General features: G+C 45.8%; 1 protein-coding gene across 1 annotated transcript in view; it reads right to left on the bottom strand.

Moving 5' to 3' along the window:
- Positions 1–15094, bottom strand: part of NIPSNAP1 (nipsnap homolog 1) — a 44976-nt gene that overhangs the window by 20814 nt on the left and 9068 nt on the right. Inside the window, exons 2-4 of the mRNA XM_036762538.1 lie at positions 6688–6815; positions 2425–2470; positions 1069–1163 (exon numbers count right to left, since the gene is read on the bottom strand). Coding sequence (XP_036618433.1) covers positions 1069–1163; positions 2425–2470; positions 6688–6815 — 269 coding nt within the window. The remainder of the gene's footprint in view (positions 1–1068; positions 1164–2424; positions 2471–6687; positions 6816–15094) is intronic.

Here is a 15094-nt window from a genome sequence, read left to right as displayed (position 1 = left end):
CCCCATCCTGGCTGCCATCTGGTGGAGGGTCTAACTTACCGACATCCATCCCAAAATATGACTCCCACATTTTAGAAGGAAAGGAAGAAACATTCCCATGTTCCAAGGGCAGCCAATTTGGGATCTTCACCCCTTCTTTGGCCTCCCTCTGCCATATCTGGGGGTGGCATTGGATTCTAAAATGACCCTCTGGCAGGCCCCACAGCCACCCCATGTCAAATCCCAACTCTATGATTTCTGAGTCTAGTAAGGGGGTAAGTAACTTCATCCTTGAGGGCCTCAGCTTTCTCTTATGGAAAATGACAGGGCTGGGCCAGATGACCTCAAGGTTCCTTCTAGCATTAAAATGGGCAGCTAGGTGGTGCCATAGTGGATAGAGTGCCAGGCCTGGAACCAGGAAGACTCTTCTTCTGAGTTCAATCTGGCCTCAGACACTTACTAGCTGTGTGACCCTGGGCAAGTCACCTCGCCCCTATTTTCCTCAGTTTCCTCATCTGTAAAATGAGCTGGAGAAGGAAATGGCAAACCACTCCAATATCTTTGCTAAGAAAATCCCAAATGGAGTCATGAAGAGTCGGACATGACTGCACAGAAATGTAAAACTCTATGCTCCTCTTCCTTCTGAGCCTCAGTGTCTAAAATAAAGACGATGAATGGATGAATGCATTTGTTAAAGGCTTACTGTGTGCCAATCATCGTGCTAAGTGTTGGGGATACAAAGAGAGAAAGAAGAAAGGTCCCTGTCCTCATGGAGGAACGTAACACAGGTAAGAAAATCTGGCCACCGCACAGAGGGAAAGGACCAGAGGTCCTGAGAGTGCAACCACGGTCCAAACGGCAAGGCCTGGGAGTCATTAGGATGCACGGCCTCGGAGAAGGGTCAAAGTGGAGAGGGATGTCTGGGTTCCCTCTGGCAGGGGTAGAGAAGGGGGCTCAGTGCGCAGCTAGCCAGCAAAAAGCAGGGGACACCGGTGGGAAGGTTGGGGTGGGTTCTGGGGCGAGGAAAGGGGGAAGTCTGGAGAAGCTAGGCACTAGGTCTGGTCCTCCAGGCAAAAGCTGAGGCCTCACCTGCCTGGTCCTGCTCCCCATACCAGGTGTTCCAGTTTCCCACCAGTGCACAAGGGTAGTCCGGGTCCAGGTGAAGCTGGGGGAGCACTGCTTCCCTGAAAAAAAAAACAAAGAGAAGGAAAATGAGGATGAGGAAGGGCTTTGCCTTCTCTCTCCAGGCACTTAGTATATGGCCTGGTCAGAGAAGGATGAGGCTAAGAGCTTCTCTCCCACTTCCATAGCCATCCAGCCCTGGGAACCCTGCAGGAAACAGCTCTGATCCCAGATGACAAAAGACCTGCTTCTACCATTTCTACTGCCTTGGGCAACTTAGGTTATCACCTCTCTGGGCCTTGGTTTTCTAGTCAATGAAATGGGGGGGGGTAGGGGGCAGGAACCAGACTTGTGGCTTTTTTCTTTTGTATTTAGAATTCTCTCTCCCCCTTTTCTTCCTCCCCCCCCCCATTCTTTTCTCTTTCCTTCCTCTCCTCTCTCTCACTCTCTCTCCCTTTCTTCCTCTTCCTTTGTCCTCCCTCCCTTGCCCCCTCCTCTCTTCCCTTTCTCTTTCACCTTCCCTCTCTTCCCCAACTCCTCTCTCCCTCTCTCTCCCTTTCTCCCTCTTCCTCCTTCTCTCTTTCCACTCCCTTTCTTTTTCCTCCCTCCCTTTCTTTCTCCTCCTTCCCTTGCCCCTCTCTTCCCTTTCTCTTTCACCTTTCCTCTCTTTCCCCACTCCTCTCTCCCTCCCTCTTCCTTTCTATCTCTCTGCCTCTCCCTTTCTCTCTTCTTCCCTCCCCCTCTCTTTCTTTCTTCCTTTCTTTCTCCTCTCTCCCTTACCCCTTCTTCTCTTCACCTTTTCTTTCTCTTCCCCCACTCCTCTATCTCTCCTCAACTAGGCTGATAACATATTCCTCCCTCTTACCAGGCCTCCTTCCTGTCCCCATATACCATATCCCATCTCCGGCCTCTGTACCTGTACACAGGCTGTGCCCCATGGCTGGAAAGCTCTCTAGAACCTTCAAGGCTCACTTCAAGTGCCAGCTACATGAGGATGAGCCTCTCCCACCCAATACAATCAAAATCACTTTGTATACATTTTGTCTTCATTTAGGCAGATACATGTTTCATCTCAATAGAATGTAAGCCCCTGGAGGGCAGGGACTGCTTGGATACTTTGTCTCTGTATCCCCAACTCCCTGCCCAGTGTTTGGCACACAGGAAGGATTTTATAAACTGGTGGTTGGATTGAACCAATGTGGTAGCAAGAGGAGTCTGGGGACAAGGCTCAGCCCTGGAAGGTGGGCACAGTGGCCATGATGACAGGCAGGGCACCTTGGCCACCTCAGGGCTGAAAGAACAGAAGGAGTGAAGGAGACTCACGTCAGGCTGTTGTAGGCATCCAGGCACTCAGGCTTCACATTGTGAACTGTAATAAGCCAATCAGAGAAGAAGCAGTTATTCTGGGGCTCGGGTGAACAGAGATGGGGCTCCAGAGGGGGTGACTTCGAGCAGAAACAGCCACAAGAATGCGCTAGACTTGGAGCCAGTCAAGAAGAGAGCCGGGTTCAAGTCCCATCCCTGACACTTCGTGGCTATGTGAACCTGAGCAAACCACTGCATTGCTCTGGGCCTCACTTTCCCCATCTGTAAAATGAGGAGGAAAAGCTCAGTAGTACCTACTTCATGGGGTTGCCATGAGGATCAAAGAAGCTCATGTATGGGAAACACTTTGCAAACCTTCGGGCACTATATCAATGCCACGTGCCTCAGTTTCCTCAACTGTAAAAAAGACATCATAAGAGCACTTACTTGCTAAGGTTGTTGTGAGGATCAAATGAGATCAGTTTGTAAATAGCTTAGCACATAGTAGGTGCGATGTACCTGCTAGCTAGCATCATCATTATTAAGTATTGGCAGAGCTCCCAGGACCCCAAGAGGCCATCCATCTACGCCATCTGTGCACACAAAGACTTGCAGACGCAAAGGGATTTGCCTAAGGCAGCTAAGCCTTAATCAAAGCTAGGCATTTCTGATTTACATCTTCCTCTCTAAAAAGGTATAAACCAAATAACCATCCATCAAAACGCTGAAATAAATATTAAAAATCAAATCAATTGGGATAACATGTAAAATGTTACAAGCCTCAGAGCACCATAGAAATAAACACTGGCTAGAATTATTAAAATGATCTTGGTTATGAAGGCTCAAATGACATAACGTATATAAGGGCTTAGCAAAGCTTAAGGGCCTATGTAAACAGGCTATTATTATTATTAGGAAAGGAAAAGGCATAGAGGGGAGGCCAGGAGAGAGAATAAGAAACTGCCTCTGTAAAATGGGTACGATGAATGAGGCTCTACTCACCATCCCCAAGACTTAGCCTCCTTACGATACCCAGGAAAGTATTATCAGTGCATTGCATTCCATTTTACAGATGAGGAAACTGAGGCTAACAAGGGTGAAGTGACTTACCCAGGGTCACACAGCTAGTAAGTATCTGAGGCTGGATTTGAACTTGGGTCTTCCTGACTCCAGGCCCAACGCTCTATCCATTGAAAGACTTAGTCACTCTCATTACATTATGAACTCCTATGGGGAGGCGTAATTCTTTCCTTTATTTGTGTCCTCAGTGCTTAGCAAAGTGCCCAGCACATAGAAGGAGTTTAATAAATGTTTGTTGATTAATGTTTATTCCCCCTCTCATGAAAACGCAAACTCCCTGGGGGCAGGGACTGTCTTTTTTGTTCTTGTATGACCCACGTTGTAAACATAGTAAATGTGTAACATAGTATGTAATAATGTAACATAGCAAACATTTAATAACTGCTACTTCATTCATTCATTCATTCATAAAACTTAGGAGGTCAGAAGCTTCACTAAAACTTGAAAAACTCATGAACTCATTAACCCTGACCTATTTTCAGTTTGTAAAAACAAACAAATGAGCATTCCCTTCCCCATCCCAGCTTCCTCAAAGGCTTCCATGTGCATTTGTGCTTCTTTCAAAGCTAGGCCAGAAGAATGTGTGTTCCGGAAGGGAGGGGGCAGCAAGCTGGGAGGGCCTTCCCATACAGAGCAGACACTGGAGTCTCCAGCCTAAGGACCAGTCTCTGCTCAAGTCAGAGAGGCCCATGCCCACTGACTCAGTTCATCAGTCCACCTACCCTGGGTAGGCATGGAGGTTGAACCACAAGCTAGGCCCAGAATCAAATGGGAAGGAGAGAGAGGTCTGGACCCCAGCATTCCTGGACAAGAGCCCCCTTTGGGCCCTTCTGGCTCTCACATTTTATGACTCTAGGACCACCTGACTTTCTTTTGGGTCATTCCACAATTAGGTAATCAGTGAGCATTCATTAAGCACCTGCTACATGAGCAGCACGTAGTTTATAGATAACTCTCCATTTGCCATCAACAGCTTTCCTCCAACAGAATATCCTCCTCCTACATAATCGGGTACCCCTGGTGGCCCCTCCCCACCTCTTTTCAGCTTCATTTGGTGTGTTGTCTTCCTCCATTACTTTATAAGCTCCTTGAGGGCAGGGATTGTCTTTTTGCTTATTTGTATCCCCAGAACTTAAGTACAGTGCCTGGCACATAGTAGGTACTTAAAAATGTGGACTGAATTGAATGGGCACAGGCCTCAGCCCTAGTACTAAAACAAAAACAACCCAGCATTCCCTGCCTTCAAGCTCCCAATGGCCCGCTCTCATCCCCATTACAAAAGTCCTTCTTTCTAACACCAGCATTCTTCCAGTGATGCTGGGTAATGGTGGCCATGGAGGGCGGTGAGTTCTGGAGCCTCAGAACTGCAGGGCGTCCCAAAGACAAGCAGGGAGGAGGATAAGGAGGCTCTGATCTACAACCAGCGATGGGCAATAAAGAGTGTGAATGATTATATCAATGGAAGGAATATAAGCTCCCTGAGAGCAGGGACAGCTCAGGTATAGCAAGCAGATATGGCTCTGGACTTGGAAATTAGGAAGACCTAGGGTCAAAAACCACCTCAGACATTCACGATCTTTGTGACCTCAGGGACATCACTTCTCATGTTTCTCCTCTGTAACACGAAGGGGGATGGGGGGGATCAATGACCTCTTCGGCCCCTTCCAGCTCTAAATCTTAATCCCATGACTGTCTCTTTGGTCTTTGTGTGCCTGGCCTGGCCTGCAGGGAGCACCCTCTGCCCTTGCCATTCCCCTTCACCACATGGTTAGTTGCTCATTGACCTTAGAGGAAATGGGAGTCAACATCTCCATGCCCTTTGGATAAGATGGAAGACCACCATGTCTCACCCTTTGCTCTGCCTCATTACCCCACCATCCCCTACCTCTGCTACTGGGCCAACTTATGTAGCTCAGGTCTTCCAGGCCTTGGTGTGTTGTCTCCCCTGTTTAGAATATAAGCTCCTTGAGGACAGGAACTGTCTTCCTTTTTTGTATCTCTATTAGCTAGGCACATAGTAAGTGGTTAAGAAATTTTTTTTAATCCATTCATTGAAGAATCACCCTCCCATCCAACCCTACCAGTAAAGTTCAGTGGCTCCCTATCACCTCCAGGAGCAAATACAAAATGTTCTGTTTGGCCTTCAAAGCCCTTCCTAACCTGGCCCCCTCCTCCCTTTCCAGTCTTCTCAAACCTTCCTCCCTGACACATACTCTTACATCCAGGGACTCTGGCCTCCTGGCTGTTCCACAAGACCCTCCATCTCTCAGCTCCGGGAATCATATGTGGCCATCCCCCATGCCTGGAGTGATCTCATCTCCATACACTCTACTGGCTCCCCTGCTTCCTTCAAAATCTCCACCTTCTCCAGGAAGCCTTTCCCAATCCCACTAAAATATGATACCTTCCTGCGGTCAGTATTCCCTATTTATCCTGCTATAGCTGGTTTCTACATCCCTTGTTTGAATGTTGTCTCCTCCACTGCTCTGAGCTCCTGAGGGCAGGGGATGTCTCTTGCCTCTTTTTGTATCCACAGCACTTGGCACAGCGCCCGGCACGTAGTGGACACTGAGCCTATCCCAAAGCCTTTCCCTATGTGGAATAGTGTCTGGCACATAGTAGGTGCTTAACAAATGCTTTCTAATTAATTGATTGATAAAACTTAGCAGAGCTTACCTACTGCTGACTTAGCCTTCCAAAGCCCAAGGTTGCCATGACGCCAAGTTCAGGCAGAGGAAGGCTTTAGGGGCAAATCCACACATCATTGTTATTTGTCAAGGGAGGGGTGGTCAAGACACATTGATTCTATCAGCACAGGGAACTCCCAGTGTGGAAGCTCACTCCACTGGTACCAATTGAGAGCTCACAGTCCTAGAGAGCTGCCTGGAAGTGACTTCACCAGGGTCACACATTCAATATAGGTCAGGCAGAATTTGAACCCCATCTCTTCCCGATTCTAAGACCTGGAGTCAATACATTGGGCTATTTCTCAGCAACATAGTAGACATGCGTCAGCCTAACAAAATAACATCTTATTTACTCCTATGTCTGAGTCAAATCCAAAGTTTCTACCTGTTACCTGGAAAGGAACCTAGGAAGCTCCAATAGGGAGGGAAAATAAAGAGAAGGAAAAAGATGAGGAGAGAGGAAAGGAGAGGGGAAGGAATGGGAGGGGAGGGGAGGGGAGGGGAAGACACTCACATTGAATCTTGTACAGGTTGCTGGTCTCCTTCTTTGACAGGAGGGTGGAATGGGCATCCTTCCGGGGATCCACTTTGTGGACAAAGAGGGAACGGAACCAGCTGCTTTCGCTGTCTTTTGAGTAGGCCCTGAAAAAGCAGGGAGGTCAAAGGGTCATGGCTGGCAGGTGGGAGGGGGTGGAAGGAACCCCAATCCCATCCACGGGGATATACACAGAGCTGAAAGGGACCTGGGGGTTGTTGAATTCAAGGTGCTCATTTTACAGATGAGGAAACTGAGGCTCATTAAGGAAAGGACATTTACCCCCAGGTAAATTCAGAGGATCACAGGTACCAGAGGTCACAGGTAGTTCACAGGATCATAGAGCTAGAGATGGAAGGGGCCTCGAAGGCTGTGTAGACCAACTCCCTTATTTTACAGACAAGAAAACAGAGGTGTTTAAAGGCAGGAAATGATTTGCCCAAGGTGCTAGGGCAAGACTTGAACCCAGGTCTTCTGAATCCAAATCCAACACTCTCTTCATTTGACCATACTCCTTGACCTCATGACGTACTTATAATCTTTAACCTCTGTCTTCTCAATTTCTATCATTGCCGAGTCAATCCATCAGGCAATGTGCCAAATGCTGGGGATACAAAGAAAGGGCAAAAAAAAATCCCTACCCTCAAGGAGCTTACAGTCTAATAGGGGAGACAGCATGCACACAACTATGTACAAAGTACAAATGGGAGGAACAGGAGATAATTAGGAGAGGAAAGCACAAAACCCTACAGTTGAGACCTGACACAGATCTAAGAACCGATACCATATGACTTCAACTGAGTCTTCGTCCTGTGTGGATCTCCTTTTATCTATCGATTATTAATCTAGCAATTCTATCCAGTCAAACCACCATCACCTTGACCACCAAGGCCTCTCAGATCCTGATGAAGAGAGTCCAGGAGCCCAAGGGCCTTGGGAACAGCCAGGCTTCGAGCCTGGTCTCTGCAGCCATCATCCTGGGGAGTCAGCCCACTCAGAAACTGCTCCATAGCCACAGGTTTTGAAGACCCAGAAAAGCAAGTTCTTGTCACCAGAGGCCTTGGCACCTTCCAGCTGACTTGTGGCTTAAACTTGCTGAGGGCAGGGACTGTCTGATTTTTCTTTTTATCCCCAGTCCTTCACACAGCTCTTTGCACACAGTAAGTACTTAGCAAATGCTTTACTTATTCATTTACTAGTGTAATGGATAGAGTGCTGGTCACAAAGGCAGGAAGATCTGCGTTCGAATCCTCTACATTTCATATTTACTCCTCAGTAAAATGAGGGTGTTGGACCAGATAACTACCTCTAAGGTCTCCTCCGGCCCTCAGTCTATGAGCCCACGCTCTACCCCCATAGCTCTCGTCTGAATCCCTCAACTCCAATCTCACTCCCCCAGAGCTCAGTAGAGATCAGTTCCTACTCCCCAGAGAAGCATGAGGCCAGCTCAAGCTGCCTCACCTTCCCTTCACACTCTTCCATTGTCACCAGTCTCCATCTCCGTTTCTCCAGGCTCCTAGGACATGGTGGCTCTCCTTACCAAGGCTAACCTTTCCCTTGTGCTCCTGACTGCATTGCCTCCAGTCTCGTTTTGGAGCTATCCCTCTCCCCCATTCTCAGATTCTCTTTCTCCCTTCCCATCATCACCTCCAATCTGTCTCTTTTTACCAGATTTTTGGTGCTTTGTTACAATATTGTTGTAAAACAGATTCTATCATTAGCTGAGGTGAAAATTTTCCCTAATATGAGGAATGGATTAATAGCATAGTATTTAAAAGAGACAATTTAAATGTTTTGACCCAGTTGAATATAGCTATAGCCACATTTCTATCTCTCTACACATATTACACACGTGCATGCACGCACACACACAAACACACACATGCACACATATTTGGTGTGATGTTTTCTTGTCTTTAAAGAGATCCAGATTACATCTCATTTTCTCAAAACTAACAGTGAAAGTCTAACTTAGGACAGATCAGATTGGAAAGTAGCTTTAACATTATAATAATGTGATTTACAAAAGGGTTCCTTTAGTTTTCTGTAATTAATTTAAAGTCATTCTATTTCAGGAACATAGCTGTTGTGGGTGAGACACACTTGGATTCATTATAAAAAACCTGAAAAACGTTCTTGCAGCAGGATGTTACTACTACATTCTTTATAGGTCAAATTATGTTTGTTTTGTGAATTTGCTGTATCACCTCCAGTCTCCTTTAAGAGCCTGCCCCCATCATTTTCATATTCTCTCCCCTCCCCCCACCCCATCTTCAATCTGTCCCTTTCGAGCTTCTTACAAAGGCACTCAGGGATCCATAATACTTTGAAAAAATTCCCTTGATCCTACCTATCCAATCCAAACGTCATCCTCTATCCATTCACTGCTAAACTCCAAAGAAAGCACTGTCTCCCCTCCTCCCTCCACTTCACTTCCTCACTCCCCATTCATTCATTCCTCAACTCGGAAAGTTGGCTTCTTATCTCACACCTCTACAGAAGCTGGTCGTCAGTTGACAAAGAGTGCCAGACACATCTTTGTTATTTTTCTGCTGTGTCAAACTCTGTGACCGCATCTATGGTTTCCTTGGCACACAGTGGGTGTTTAGTAAGTATTTACTTATTGACTAAATCAATCAATGAATAAATGTTTAATCAATAAATAAACATTTGTGTCCAGAGTGGTCCCAGGCACCATTGTTCAGGCATTTCAGTTATGTCCAACTCTTCCTGACCTCATTTGGAGTTTTCTTAGCAAAAATACTGGAGTGCTTTGCCATTTTCTTCTTCAGCTCATTTTACAGGTGAGGAACAGGGTAAAGTGACTTGCCCAGGGTCACACAGCTAGTAAGTGTTTGAGGTTAGATTTTAGCTCGTCTTCTGGATTCCAAGCCCCAGCGCTCTCCCCACTGGGCTACCAAAGCCCCAGTGCTCTATCCAGTGGGCTACCAACTGCCTCTATGAATTCAATTACATAGCAGTAATCTCCAGGCAGATGACTACCAAATCTCTGCAACTTACCTGAATCTCTCTCGCTGAGCACTAGCATCACCAACTGCCTGCCAGACATTTTCATCTAGAAGTCAATCAATCAACCATCAAGCATTTATTAAGCACCTACTACGTGCCAGCTGAGAATATGCTAGACTCTGGGAACAAAGACCAAAATGAAACAATCGCTGACCTCAAGGAGCTGACATTCCACCAGATCCTGACAAACGCTCAAATTTAACATGGTCCAAGCAGAATACATCCTCTTCTCCCCTAAATGCCCCCCTTCCTGCAGAGGGCACCACCATGCTCCCAGTCACTCAGGATGAAGATCTTGTAATGGCTGACTCTTCACTTCCCGCATGGCTAGTCCACCTCCACATCCAATCAGTCGCCAGATCCCTTCAATTCCATATGCACAGTACATGTCACAGCTGTCCTTTCTGCTCCACTCATAATACCATAACTCAAGTGGAGACTCTCATTGCGCTTCATCTTCCTTACTCTAACAGCCTCCTGAATTGGTCTCCCTACCTCCAGTCTCTTTGGGTCCATCCTTCACACAATAACCAAATGGACAGACCTGACCATGTCACTCTCCTGCTCAAATACTTTCACTGGCTCCCTACTGCCTAAGGGCTTACAATACAGACTCCTTAGCCTGCCATTTAAGGGCTTCTCTAATCAGAGCTGAGCCCATCTTTCCAGCTTTAATTCTCATTTTTCTCCTTTACACATTCTATGTTCCAAGTGAACTGCACTGCTATGTGTTCCCCAAACATGACATGTTGTCCCCCATGCCTTTGATGGACTCCCTTCTTTGTCTCTGCCTTTTAGAAGCCACCTCTTACTTCAAGGCTGAGCCCCAGTGGCCCCCTCCTACAGGAAGCCTTTCCTGACTTCTCAGTTAAATACATTCACTCCTCCTTAAATTTTCCCAGTGCCCTCTGGATCTTTCCTTGCCCTATCCCACTCTAATCTGGATGAGACCCATCTGTGGATGACTCCCAGTCAGATAACAAGGCTCTTAGGGCAGGCACAGATTATGTTATTTCAATTTTTTAAAAAAATCAAACCCACTGCTTACTTAGCACAGTGCCTGAAATAATGGGCACTGGCTGGGTGGAAAGACAGCCAGCCTCAGAGTCAGGAAGATCTGGGTTGGATGCTAGCTTCACACATGTACAGACCCTGTGAGGTAGATGATGTCAGGTATTAATATCCCCCAAGACAATGTTACATGTTAATATTATCCCCTAACACAAAGTTAGGGGATAATATTATGCCCTGAGCCTATCAATAACTTAACCTCTGAGCAAATCAGGCAATTGTCTAAAACCAGAAGCTGAAGAGAGGGTGGTGATCTGCACTGATGAAGGGTTTTCTATCTCAAAGTTCCCTAGACTAGTGGTGCCAAACACAAACAGAAACAGATCTGCATAGTGACTTAGAAAACCACAAATTAGCATTATCTACGTTGCACTGTATTTCTATTTATTTTGTTAAACACTTTCTAATTACATTTTAATCTGCTGCCTTCTGAGGTTTGACACTTCTGCCCTATAGAGATGAAATCAAGGGGCCAGTCCTCATCCTTGTCAATATCTGTAGTAAGGCAGCAGGATTTACTAGAAAGAAATGGACTCAGAAGAGACTAGAGTTCAAATCCTGCCTCTAACACTTGCCAGCTGTGTGACCATGGGTAACTCACTTTATACTTCTAAGTTGAGTATCTTTACTGGTGAAATAGGGGTATGGATCTATTACAACTACTTGATGGGGTAGTTGTGAGGACCAATGAGATAATGGCTGACCCAGATATAGATAGATAGATCTAGATATACACATGGATTTTTATATTACATATACATACATGTATGTGTGTATGGATATATACATATATATATAGTTGTTATACAGTTGTTTCCATCGTGTACAACTCTTTGTGACCCTATTTAGGGTTTTCTTGGCAAAGATATTGGAATGGCTTGCCATTTCCTTCTCCAGTTCATTTTACAGATGAGGAAACTGAGGTAAACAGAGTTAAGTGACTTGCCCAGGGTCACACAGCTAGTAAATGTCTGAAGCCAGATTTGAACTCAGGCCTTCCTGACTCCTGGATCAGTGTTTTATCCATTGCTCCACCTAGATGCCCCATTTGAGTATACACACACACACATACATACATACATATGCATGTAAACACATATACATATATACTATTAGAAGTAATTATAGTCAACATACATATTACTAATACATAAATATGTGTATATATATAAAACATAGCAATAATAATATATATGTTGACTACTATTACTGGTAATAAATGTTTGCAAGCGAATGACCGAATTCTCCTGGTCCAGCTCTAACCCTTCAGCACCACCCAGGAGAGGAAAGCTAAAATCTCTTGCTGGGTGGGGGATAAATATTCCAACTCTTTTTCACATCTATTCTTAAAGGATTCCAGCAGCTTAAACTCTAATCTGCCCCCTCCCATACCACCCTCCTAGAGATATGAAGTCATTTTTTATCTCATTGTTCTTTGTAGCTGTAGGATAGCCAGCCTCTGCCTCCTGGCACCACTGGCCATTCCCAAGCTATGCCCACACACACCACTAGCCAATCCCAAGTGCCAACCACCTCTTTCATTCTCCCACACACACCCCAAACCATTGTTATGGTGGCAGCTATCACTCCCAGATCACTATTCTTATTCTTATCAAATAAACTCTTATCTTATCAAAAAGCTGCTGGGCCTATTATCTCCCCCATAAGATTATGAGTTCCTGGAGGATTGGAACTGTGATTTGTCTTTCTTTGAATCTGTAGCATTTAGTAGGTGCTTTAGACATGATGTTAACTGAGAACTTCCACTGGCTCCCCAAGCCCTAGAGATAAATGAAGATTCACAGAATGACGTCACAGATGAAGCGCCAGATGTGTCTGGAAGATCTGGGTTCAAGGCCCCGCTCTGTGACACTCACTAGCCGGCTTCCGATGGGCCAATGGTTTAAACACATCTAAGCTTCAGCTTCTTACCCAGCTGTAGAGGGGTATTGACTCCAACGACGTGATGGACAGAGCTTTGCAAACATTAGAGGATTACATACATGGAAGAAACCTTGGGAAGTATTTAGTCCACTTAACCTGAAGCCCAGAGAAAGGGAACACAAAGCTCCTTTTCTGACTTTGTATCTCCAGGGCCTTGCACGTAGCAGGCACTTAATTGTTTGCTGAATCTTTGTTAAAGTAAGTAGTCAAGCTGAGGTTCAAACCTGGGTGTTTTGGCTCCAACTCTGCATTCTTTCCAGAACATCATGTTAGAGAAAAGAAAATACAAACTTCTCAGCCTGGCATTCAAGGCCCTTTGCAATTCTTTTCAAACTAATTATCCTTGTCAGAGTCAGCCAGGTGTTATAATAGCTAGAATCCAGGATTTGGAGGCAGGAAGACATGAGGTTGAATCCTGCCTCAAATACCTCCCAACTGTGCTACCCTGGGCAAGTCGGTTAACCCCATTGCAGCCTCAGTTTCTTCATTTGTAAAATGGGTATCTCACAGGGATGTTTTAAGGATCAAAAGAGCTTCGGAAATGTGAAAGCACTATACTATGGTAGCTAGTTTTATTGGAGTGAGAAGAGGCTTTAGAGGTCATATTGTCTAACCCTCTCATTTTGCAGATGGGGAAACTGAGGCCCAGAGAGGGAAGTGACTTACACAGGGTCACACAAGCAGTGACAGAAGTGAGGTTTGAGCCAAAGTTCCAATGACCTGCTCAAGTCACTGTCTCAGCCTTAGTTTCTTTGTCCATAACAAGGGGTACCATTTGTTGAGGTTCGAAGGAGAAAATGGGAAATGCTTTATACACCTTGTAGCCCTCTGTGAATGGGAGCTGTTATTTGCCATCGCTGCCTTGGCCCTGGGCTCTGCCTTTTCCACACCTCTGACACGCTCCAATATTGTCAGCATCCTCGAAAACAGCCACCTGAGGAGAGCGTCCTGGTCACCCTGGCCAGTCACTGGGCTGATCTCCCTGAACTCACCCTCTCCCGAGTTACCAATGACGTCTTCATTGCCAAAGCAACAGCTTGCTTTTCCTTCTCATCCTTCCTGACCTCTCTGTAGCTTCTGACACTATCACTCACTCTCTTCTCCTTAAGAATGATAGCTAACATTTCTATGGCACTTAAGTGCCAGGCACGGTGTGCTAAGTAAGTGCTTTACAATCACCATCTCTCCTCACAACCCTAGGAGGCAGGTGCTATTCACATTTTACAGATGAAGCAACAAAGTCAAATGACTTGCCCAGCATCACACAGCTAGGGTCTTGAAGCTGAATTGGAACTCGGATCTTCCCGAGCACTTGAACCACTGCACCATTTAGCTGCCCTTGGGACTCTTCTCTCTAGGTGTTTGGGATGCTGCTCTCTCCTGGTTTTCCTATTTAACTATTCTCAGTCTCCTTTGCTGGAACTTCATCCAGGTCACAGCCACCAATTGTGGCTAGCTCCTTTTTTGACTTTGTATCTCCAGGTCCTAGCACATAGTAGAACTTAAATGTTTGCTGAATCTTTGTTAAAGTAAGTACTCAAGCTGAGGTTCAAACCTGGGTCTCTATCCTAGACCCTGTTCTCCCCCCGCCTCTAAACTTCTCCCTTGCTTTTAAGGGCACCATCACCTTCTCAGTCCCCCAGACTCACACCCTGGCTGTCATGCCTGATCGGTCGGTCTCTCTCACCTTCCCCTTCCACCGAATCCAATCTTTTGCCAACATCACCTGCCACCTTCCTAACATCTCTTGAATACGCCTCCTCTTTCCTCTGACACCATCACCACTGTGTGCAGGGCCTCATCACTGCTTAGTCTGTCTGCCATAAATCTCTCCCCATTACCATCATCCGCTCAGCCATCAAATTTATCTTCCTAAAGCCCAGGTCTGACCATGTTAGCCACTCAATAAATTCCAGTGACTCCTATCATCTCCAGGATCAAATATAAAAACCGCATTTAAAGAGCATTCAACGTCCTTCACAAGCTGCCTCCCTCCTATATTTCTGTTCTTACACCTTAAATGTTCCTCCCCACATTCTCTGTGACTTGGTGACACTGCCCACTTTACTCTTCCTTGCACAGGACATGCTACCTCCTGACTCAGTGCATGTTATAGTCTCTGGCTGTCCCCCCTGAAATTCTCTCTCTGTATCTCTAGATCCGGTCTTTCTCAACTTTCAGCAAAAATCACACCCTCTACAGGAAGATTCCCTGATGCCCTTAATTCCAGTGCTTTCTTTCCGTGGTAATCTCCAGTTTAGTTTGCATATAAGGTTTTACTGTATATATAGTATAGCTTTTTTGCATGTTGTCTCCCTCATTAGATCATTGAGAGAAGGCT

This window comes from Trichosurus vulpecula, chromosome 1 (assembly GCF_011100635.1).
Source record: "Trichosurus vulpecula isolate mTriVul1 chromosome 1, mTriVul1.pri, whole genome shotgun sequence".
Lineage (NCBI taxonomy): Eukaryota > Metazoa > Chordata > Mammalia > Diprotodontia > Phalangeridae > Trichosurus > Trichosurus vulpecula.
The sequence above is the reverse complement of the archived record's forward strand: the minus strand, read 5'-3'. Positions and strand labels throughout refer to the sequence as shown.